Below are 9,946 nucleotides of genomic sequence, written 5' to 3'. Positions count from 1 at the left end.
GTTCGGTTTTGGCCATCAACGTGGATGGGGACTTCATCATAAGCTCTGTTGCTTTAAACATCATGAGGAGGATGTCCTATCTACCTGGTCTTGGTCTTGGGATTCACCAACAAGGGATCCCGGAGTTCCCTGCCTTTCCTTCCTGCGAGGGCCACTTTGGTCTGGGGTACTCCTCCTCTACCAAGGACTGCCAAAAGAAGGAAATGCACCGGAAAACCTCGATCTCTCTATGGTGAACCCGACAGCTACTTTGTGTGCGAGGTGGGGAATGATGTCTACACCGGGCAGCCTGAGCCTTTTGTCGATTCAGTCACTGGGGAGTTGCTGCCTGGGTTTGAGGTTTCGCTGATGACACTTGGTCCTCTAGTGATGAAGAACTAGCAAGGGCAGGATTCAAAAGGAAGCTTAGCCAGCCCAAGCTGAAGACTGATTGGCTGATGTCTTTTGATCAGGGAAGCTTGGAGCAGCTGTTTTATGAGTTCTCCCAAGTGGGTTTGGCCAAGGAAGCTGAAGAGGCCGAGGTGTTCATGCTCGGTTCCGACAATCTCAAGGATCCCATCTCCCTCATCACAGAAGCCAAGGGTAGCCTCAAAAATTGCATTTTCAAACCACGCCTTACTTGCATTGATGATGTATCAGAGTCTGACACTGAGTCTGTTGAGTCGTCTGAGTCTAAGTCTAGCTCTGAGTCGGAGTTTGTGCCTCTCGGCCCTCCACGTCATGGCTTTTACTTTGAATTTGATTCCCTTGTACTTGGCGACCCTGCAGGGTCTTATGAAATGAAGGAATCCTCTTCTGACTACTTGAATGATCTTTATATAAACTATGTCGACCCCGACGATGAAGGGATAGATTTCGATGGGGACATTCCCTAGGAAATCCGTGCCCTCATCGAAAGGGAAGATGAAAGGCATGCTCAGCCGTTAAAAGAAGAAATAGTCTTAATAAACTTGAAAGATGAGAACGATCCCCGAATGGTTCAGGTGGGCTCCACTTTGTCTCCAGAGGAACGTCATGATTTCAAAGAACTGCTCTCAGAGTTCAGTGACATTTTTGCGTGGTCCCATCAGGACATGCCTGGCATTGACCCAGAGATAGTGGAGCATCGAATCCCCTTGCTACCGAATGCCAAACCCGTGAAGCAGAAATTGAGACGAATGAGGCCGGATTGGGTGCAGAAGATCAAGGAGGAGGTCACTAAGCAGATCGACGCCGATTTTCTTATGGTTTCTCAATACCCCACATGGGTTGCCAACATTGTCCCAGTTCCTAAAAAGAATGGACAAATTCGAGTGTGCGTGGACTTCAGGGATTTGAACAAGGCAAGCCCCAAAGACGATTTTCCCCTGACACATATCGATGTACTGGTCGACAATACGGCGGGCCACGCCTTGCTTTCGTTCATGGATGGTTTCTCCGGATATAACCAGATTCTCATGGCGCCGGAAGACCGTGAGAAGACGACTTTTATCACTGAATGGAGGACTTATTGTTACTTGGTCATGCCGTTTGGTTTGAAGAATGCCGGTCCTACCTACCAGAGAGCTGCTACGACCATTCTGCACGACATGATGCACAAAAAGGTTGAGGTCTACGTGGACGACATGATTGCTAAATCAAAAACTCGGGAGGGGCACGTTCCTGTATTGAGGAAGTTTTTCGAGAGGCTTCGAAAGTTCCGCATGCGTCTCAATCCACAGAAGTGCACCTTTGGGGTCACAGCAGGCAAGATGCTCGATTTCATGATCAGTTCGCGTGGGATTGAGGTCGATCCATCAAAGATCAAAGCGGTGCTTGAAATGAAGCCACCAGAGACTGAAAAGGGAGTGCGAAGATTTTTGGGAAAGGTTCAATTCATCAGCAGATTCATCGCCAAGTTAACCTTAACTTGCGAGCCGATGTTTCGTCTACTCAAGAAGGATACCCCGTTCGTATGGTCGGACAGACGTCAGGCGGCCTTCATGTCAATTCAGAACTATCTGCAAAACCCGCCTGTCTTGATGCCACCAGTGCCTGGAAAGCCCTTGATTCTATACTTATCTGTGAGTTCTACATCCATGGGATGCTTGCTAGCTCAAGAGGGTGACCAGGGAGTTGAGAAGGCCGTTTACTACTTAAGTAAGAAAATGGTTGGGTCCAAAGAGCGCTAAACCGCCTTGGAAAAAATGTGCTGGGCTTTGGTTTGGGCCTCTAAAAAGTTGAGACACTACATGCTCGCTTACCCAGTGAAGTTGATTTCTCGAATGGATCCACTCAAGTATCTATTTGAGAAACCAGCTCTCACTGGTAAGTTAGCACTTTGGTTGCTCCTCTTGGCAGAATTCGATCTCGAATACATCACGAGAAAGTCGGTGAAGGGACGAGCCATTGCTGAGTTTTTGGCTGATCACCCTGTGGATGGACCGAAAGATGCAGATTTTGTGTTCCCAGATGAGGAAGTGCTAACGGTTGTTGAAGACGTTTGGACTCTTTACTTCGATGGGGCGGCCAATCAGAAAGGATTTGGGATCGGGGTTTTGCTAGTCGCCCCTGATGGTTCTCATATTCCGCTTGCGTTCAAGCTTAACTTCGATGTTACAAACAACCAAGCTGAATATGAGGCCTGTATCGTGGGTATGGAGGCCGCACTCACGCTCGGCGTAGAAAGGCTCGAAGTCATCGGGGACTCTAATCTCGTTGTATCTCAAGCCAATGGGGATTGGAAGGTGCGTGAAGAGGGGTTGAAGCCTTACCATCAGGATTTGGAGGGGCTAATTCCTCGCTTCAACAAAGTGACCTTCACCCACATCACCCGTTTGAAGAACCGGTTTGCCGACGCGCTTGCGACTTTGGCTTCCATGGTCGAACTACCTTTGGGGGTCAAACTTCGCCCAGTCTTAATTGAACAGCGGGACCGCCCCGCTTATCAATATGTCAACGCCATCGATGATGTTGATGATGGCCTCCCCTGGTACCACGACATATGGAACTCTGTCGAGAGTGGCTTATATCCGGCCGAGGCCTCTAAAAAGGATCAGACTGCATTACGGAGGATAGCCGCCCAGTACATCATTTGTGGAGGAAAGTTATATAGGAGATCCCATTGCGGAACGCACAAGCTCTGTGTCAACGGAACCGAGGCTGTCAGAATCATGGAGGAGATCCACGAGGGGGCCTGTGGCCCTCATATGAGCGGCATCATGCTCGCTAGGAAAATCTTGCGCCAAGGCTATTTCTGGTCTACTATGGAATCTCAGTGTGTGGATTACGTGCGGCGATGTCACAAATGCCAAATTCATGTTAACCTAATGCATGCTCCGCCCTCTAACCTGTTTGGCATGGCTTCGCCTTGGCCTTTCTCTGTATGGGGTATTGACGTCATCGGCATGGTCAGACCGTCTGCTTCGAATGGTCATAGGTTTATTCTCGTGGCGATAGATTATTTCACCAAATGGGTGGAGGCCGAATCTTATAAAACCCTAACGGCGGTTCAAGTTGCTCACTTCATCAGAAAAAACATCATCTACCGATATGGGGTTCCGCAAGCGTTCGTATCAGACAATGGGAGTCATTTCAAAGGCAGGGTCCTGGAGCTCTTCGAAGAATTCAAGATCCAAGTCCATCACTCAACGATCTATCGTCCCCAAACAAATGGAGCGGTTGAAGCGGCCAACAAAAATGTCGAGACAATCATCAAGAAGTCTGCAGAGTCCGCCAGGGACTGGCACGAGCAACTGCCTTTAGCTCTTTGGGGTTATCGAACGTCGATCCGGACATCAACGGGGGCGACCCCCTATTCCTTGGTCTACGGAATGGAAGCAGTTCTCCCTATAGAGCTTGAGGTACCATCTTTGAGAATCATGGTAGAATCAGAACTCTCGGAATCTGATTGGCTCAGTGGGAGATTTGTTGAACTCATGCTTTTTGATGAGAGGAGGCTCCGGGCTTTATATCATGTTCAGGGGTATCAGCGGAGGATTGCCCGGGCCTTCAACAAAAAAGTGAAGTCTAGAGACTTGGTCGAAGGAGACATGGTCACAAAAGAGATTCGGGCGCCAGTTTTTGACTCCCGCGGCAAATTTCGACCCAAGCGTTCCGGACCTTACATCATCAAGACCATCCTTTCTGGCGGAGTAGCTCAACTCATCGATCTCAATGGCAACAAATTCAGTTCTCTGGTTAACCTGGATCAACTCAAACGATACTATCCCTGAGGGAAGCTCGTTGGGCCGAAAACCACAAGGGTGGGTGGCTCCAAGCAAAAATTAGAGCAAGCCTGCTAGACCGAAAACCTCAGAAGGCGATTTAGGCAAAAATAAATAGGCACCATTCAAAGCTCGCTAGGCTGAAAACCCGAAGTGGCAGCACTAGGCAAAATTTAGAGCGTAAAAGGAGAGCTAAAATACTCGAGTGAACCCTAGCCTGAACTACGTGCTGACCTGATTCCCTGAACAGGGATACGTAGGCAATCTCTTTGTGAGATTCGGTCACAATCCATCAACTTGATCCACGGTTTCCTATTACCAGAAGTTGACTCGATACTTGGGCGACACAGCGGTTCAACGCTTGGATCAAAAGGGGAAAACTCTCAAACTTTTATTTTTATTCAAATTATAACTTCTATTACACAGGCTGAGCAGTCTTAAAAAGAGTGAAGCATGAAAACAGAATAAAATGCTCGAGGCCTTAACAGGCTCACGGTTTATTCTAGATCATCAGGGTTCGTCAGAAGTCAGTTGTCGTTTTGCCTGTTTGCAATTTCCCTTCTTAGCCATACTCGGTATCGGTGTGTAAGTTCTGTGCTGAAGTCTGGGTCAGCTCCTCCGAGTTGCCTTAAACCCCAGTTGTGCTCATATCCTTTCAGATTTCGGGCAGTGAAAGCAGGGATTTGGAAGTCTTCAATCTCGGGTCGGTGGAGCCCTTGGCTCATTCCTAACTGACGGAGGATGCGTCCGGGGATATAGAATGTGAAAGTGGTCAGTCCAGCTATCACTACCCTTTCGAAACCTACAGAATTAAGGGCCATGTCTAGAATGTTTAAGGCTTCCTGCCGCCATATGATCTCGTTCGGCAGCATTTCTCTCATAAATGTGCACCATTGATTTTCAAACATTTCCGGATAGATCATGCTCCGCTGATGCATTCGACTGGGCAGATGAGGCCAGCTTGCTTCCGGTGCGGTGAGCAACCCCAATTTGTCAAATAGCCAGAGCTGCATGAGTGGAAAAACAAGTGAGAAGTCATATAAAACTCGAGAGGAAAGACAAGTGAGAAGCTTTGATATAACCTTAACTGAGAGATGAGGTAAAAGCAGAACGTGAGAAAACCGAAAAAAGGTGAGCTGAGTGAGGATTAACCTGCAGTATGAGTGGGCTACCGCCGAATATGTCTGTTTGGCCAGTAGAAACCAAATCCAAACCTATGAGTGTCTCCGCCAGAACCAGTGGCACCACATTTCTTCGGGCACCCATTTGAGCTGCGACGCTCACCAGCATGGGATTGACTTGCCCATTCAGAGATACCAGTAAATAAGCGGCCAGCACGCCGATTGCCAAGGCAAATCGACGCCGAGCCTGCACGGCTATATTCTCTACGTCCCCTTCTGGCCCATACCACTCCATTAGGCGCATGATGTTGATCTGCCCTCCGGTTAGCAAACTTTTGGCCGCTCCCTGGGTAATGTCAAGACTTGACTGTAGGAGTTTTGGCATATTTTTCCTGTAGGGTGGCACAACTATCACGCTCGAGGCGACTCCTTGGAGGTATGCTTGGAATTCTTCCATGGTTGGACATAGCTCATTAACCCCAAACCTGAACACATGAACCTCCGGGTCCCAGAATTGTGAGGCTGCCCTCAGAAATTCAGGACGAACTCTCACATTGCGAAGGAAACGGAATGTGGCCAACCCGTGAAACCAGAATGACAGCCAATCCACGGCAACAAAAGCCGAAAGCCACGGGCTAATCAAGGCCGGAAGATTATTTGCCATTTTGCTTCTCGTAGGACTCTCAAACTGAGGGAGGGATGCTTTCCATTTGCAGAGTATTAGCCTCTTTATAGACAGAATGCATAGAGTGTTGGCCTTTCCCAGTGCAAATATCCATACAACGTGGCATCCTCATCTCCAAAATGAAGACATCTCTGCACTGTCCCTGAAGTACTCTGAGCAGTTAAAGGGTGATGACAAGGCTGGGCCGTCCTAAAAATCTGAAATGGTCAAAGAGGGGTGGCTTGGCCCGGGCCGACCATCGCGCGATGGTACCATTCCATCGCGCGAGTTACCAACATCCACTTCATCGCGCGATGGACTCAATGTCTCGCGCGATGGTTCAGCCTGCATTTTGACAGATTGCACCAGCTACTGTCCAATTTTGGTTGCCTCCTATTCCGAGGGTTCTTTTGCAACTGTTATGATTTCGGCAAGTCACTATGAGCATATGCAACTATATCCAAGCATCAGATTCGAGATATTGCATTTAACGAGGTTTTTGAACCCTCGGTGGCCCGTTTCAAGGCCAAATGAGCATTTCGGGAGTTCGAAACTCGGTCCGAAGGTTTGTGTCCTTTATTCTCAGGCCGTACAAGTCATGGTGACCTAATATGACTGTACGGAGGTGTCGGTTTCAGTCCGGGACATATTAGAGTAATGTCTTTTCATCTCGTGTCCGTTTTGTGTCCCTCGTAAAGTTTTGGGTCAAGTTTGCGTTTCGGGATGTGTTTCTCGATTCCGTCAGCTCTCGTAGGTCATTTTGTATATACGTGACCTCACGGAAGTGTCCTTTTATCCAAGTTAGAATATTTTGGGTTTGGTTTATAAATGTCCAATATTTCATTCCCTCGTATCCTGACCGTATCCTAAGGTACATTTTCGTTTTTTCTCTGAGTTAGTTCTGTCTGTGCGTATGCGTGCATTTGTGAATAGTCTCTGTACGTTATCAATGCAAGCATGGTATTAGTGGCAAGCGTGTACTTACTCTAAATCGTTACAAGAGTAAAATAAACCGAAAATGCAAATTTTATAGCTAAACCATAATCTATCTATGTCAAAGTAAAGAAGACTACTGTGCGTGTGGCGCTTCGGCCATTCAAAAGTCATCACGTCAGCTCGGGCACACTCGCCCATCAAATTCAAAAGGCACACAGGCCCCAAAAGCATGTATCAAGTATCAACTAAGGCACCCCGGCCTTCAATTTATCTACGCGGGCACGCAGGCCCAAAAGCAAAAAGTCAAGAGTGCGGAAAGTGAAATGAGGCTTCTTAGTAGCCCTCAGTCCTCCCCGAACCAGTCACCATCTCCGTCGTCATCGTCGTCCCTCTCTCTAGGATACTGTTTGAAACCAGGATCGTCAGCTGAGTCGTCTGAGCCGCTGCTGTTAGGCGCCTCCTCGTCTTCTTCTTCTTCCTCTTCCCCTTCTTCCTCGGAATCCTTGGGCAGGATCAGCCGCTTCTTGCGGACTGGCTCATCTTGCAAGGGCCTTTGGCGCATCTTCAGTTGATACCTCTCCTCAGCGCGCGCCACGGCCTCTCGGGCCGCCTTCTCACTCGCAACTGATGGCTGTATGCCCCGCGTCTGTGGTCTAGTAGTAGGTGGAGGAGCAGGAGTCCTAGTTGCTAGCTTCTTTTGTGGAGGTTCTCTGGCACTTTTTCTCCTAGGAGCCGCCCGTCCCTGTGTCTGCATTATAAATTTTTGCACATTTAGTATACATTCTATGTATTATATGTTTGCAAGCAGGTACAATCAATTTCAAAGTTGACGGCAATTATAGTATACTATGTATCGAGCAAAACATGCATATATCAAGTATCGAATGCAGGAACGTATCGTTTTTCTGGGGTATATACCTGAGATCTCTGAGCTGCCGATGGTGGGTAGCGCAAGTCCAAAGGCAAGCCACTTGCCGCTCGCCTTATCACATTCTCCAGTGCAAGCATGCGTCGAACAGCCTCGTTCACCCATTCATTGGGCACCTGTAAGGATAATTTGAACATAAGCAATTGGGCAATGTTTCAAGATTTTATGGAAGTATAATAATGAAGGCTACAATGTCTTACCGGCATAGTAACGGGCGCTGGCTCAACTCTGGCAGGGGCTAGGTGTAGCTCAGCTGGATTGCCCTGAGAGTCCACCACTGCTATATGCCATGTCAACTCTGGTGGCCCACCTCTCATAGGTCCGCTCGGACCCCGTCTTACGCGACTCTCACTACTGCTCTGCCTCACTGTGATGGCTCTCCTCTCCTCAGCAGCTCTGCGGGCCTGACTCCGGACCTCCCTGAACTCCCGCACTCTCAGCGGCCCCGCCAAGCGCTCTCTCGGGTAAACTGCATAGTCCATACCGGGACGCAGGTAGCGTGTCAAGTCGGTGTCAGGCCGCGTGAAGATCTCTAACTCGGCCAGCGTGTACTCCCCTGTGTGTGAGGCCCGTGGCGGAAGCGGTTCGGGCACCTGGAACCCTGCATGGCCAAGTGATTGGCGTGTCACTCGGTCGCTCAGATACCACTGCCAACCAAAGGCCGACTCCAGCAGCACTCTGCTCGCTGTCATAACCCTGCTCCTGGCCAGGTATTCAGGCTCTGGTTCTGCCACTCTCCAAGGGTCCCACTCTACCTGCACAAGCAAGCAATGCAAGCGTCGGTCAGCGACAACATTAAATCAATAAAAGGGATGCATACTTCTATTTCATAAGGTCATGACATACCTGTGAGGGTCGGAGCTCGTCTAGGTATATCCTGAAGCCATTCAAGTCACCTCTCCCTCTTTTCTCTCCCATATTCTTCTTGCTCCAGATATGAGCACATGGGAGGATCCCCAAGTCCAGGCTCTTTGTCACTGGACGGCATATGTTCAAAACCTCATAGGCCCAGTGTTGCACAGTTATCAAAGTTCAAATCATTAGTGCAATGCAGGAATATTTTTGAGCAGCTTATGTATTCAAATAGATAAGTGTATATTGGAAATGTGCTTTACTCTATTATGATCATACCTCCCAAATCTGCCAGTATCCAGCAGTGCTCATCTCAGTCCTCGATGAGTCCCCCATAAAGCCATAAGCTGCGCCAAGTGCAGCTCCTCCCCAGTCCAAGCGTGAGGCTGTCCTCAGATCCTTCAAAGCAGGCAAGTACGATAGGTGAACCTTGCTACGCCTGTTCGGGTACAGGGTAGCACCGAAAAGGTACAACAGGTACGCCCGGGCCATCTGCTCCGCCTCCTGCTCGGTTGCCACCTCCTTCGCAAGGTACCGGGTAAATTGTCCATATCTTGCCATCCCCTCCTCGACCTTGGGCACCTCTCCCAAGAACCATTCCAGGGCCGCCTCGTCCTCCTGAATGCCCGAATCAAATGGGATAGGGTCACCTCCAACCCTCAAACTAGTGATCGCCGCAAAGTCGGTAGGCGTCACCGTCATCTCCCCGAGCGGTAGGTGGAAGGTGTTGGCGGTATCCCTCCACCTCTCTGCAAGTGCAACCAGGACCGCATGGTCATTTTTGGCCGGAGTAAGGGTCTGTATAAACTCCCCGAAGCCTACCTCATCCACCAACTGCCTCACCCTCTCAGGCAAACCCTGGTACAACGCCAAGGAGCTGCAGGCGCCCCCAAAACCTCGAATGTCTCTCTGTCTCGCTCTCTCCTGCATTAGACATGGAAACAAGTAACAGGGGATATATCAGCATGTAAAGCTTTCATTCTCAAGTTCTAGGTAATCAATGTATCCTGACAGTAGATGGTTGGTTCAAGTTATTATGTCTCCTGCATGGCATTCAACGTGAAACTATAGTGTCACTATTCGAATCTACTCCAAAGGATTACACTACACCTCTCGGTATTTGAGCACATGCATTATATTTAAATTCGCAATCACAAAAGGAAATGAGGGATTATCAGAAATTTACCTCTGCCCAGCTGCTTGAAATGTGGGTATCAGGATCTCTCAGAACGAGCTCGAGGTCGTACTCCGCCTGCCGTGG

General features: G+C 48.9%; 1 protein-coding gene across 1 annotated transcript; it reads right to left on the bottom strand.

The window, feature by feature from the left end:
• Positions 1-5,103: 5,103 nt before the first annotated feature.
• Positions 5,104-8,248, bottom strand: LOC131313921 (uncharacterized). The gene is made up of 5 exons (XM_058342414.1): positions 8,034-8,248; positions 7,824-7,949; positions 7,524-7,653; positions 5,791-6,007; positions 5,104-5,191 (listed from the first exon to the last, which is right to left on the bottom strand). The coding sequence occupies exons 1-5, from the start codon at positions 8,148-8,150 to the stop codon at positions 5,104-5,106; spliced, it is 678 nt and encodes a 225-aa protein (XP_058198397.1). The 5' UTR covers positions 8,151-8,248.
• Positions 8,249-9,946: the final 1,698 nt, after the last annotated feature.

The sequence above is a fragment of the Rhododendron vialii genome, chromosome 13a, assembly GCF_030253575.1.
Source record: "Rhododendron vialii isolate Sample 1 chromosome 13a, ASM3025357v1".
Classification (NCBI taxonomy): Eukaryota; Viridiplantae; Streptophyta; class Magnoliopsida; order Ericales; family Ericaceae; genus Rhododendron; species Rhododendron vialii.
Note: the sequence above shows the minus strand (reverse complement) of the source record. Positions and strands in the feature narration are given on the sequence as shown.

Bases quoted from the DNA above. Each gene is read 5' to 3' on its own strand.
- LOC131313921 (XM_058342414.1), bottom strand. From the start codon at position 8,150: ATGAGAGGTGGGCCACCAGAGTTGACATGGCATATAGCAGTGGTGGAC. The intron at 7,950-8,033 runs GTAAGACATTGT...TTATCCTTACAG, and splicing joins CAGCGCCCGTTACTATGCCG to GTGCCCAATGAATGGGTGAA. The intron at 5,192-5,790 runs GTTTGGGGTTAA...CCACTCATGCAG, and splicing joins CCGGAGGTTCATGTGTTCAG to CTCTGGCTATTTGACAAATT.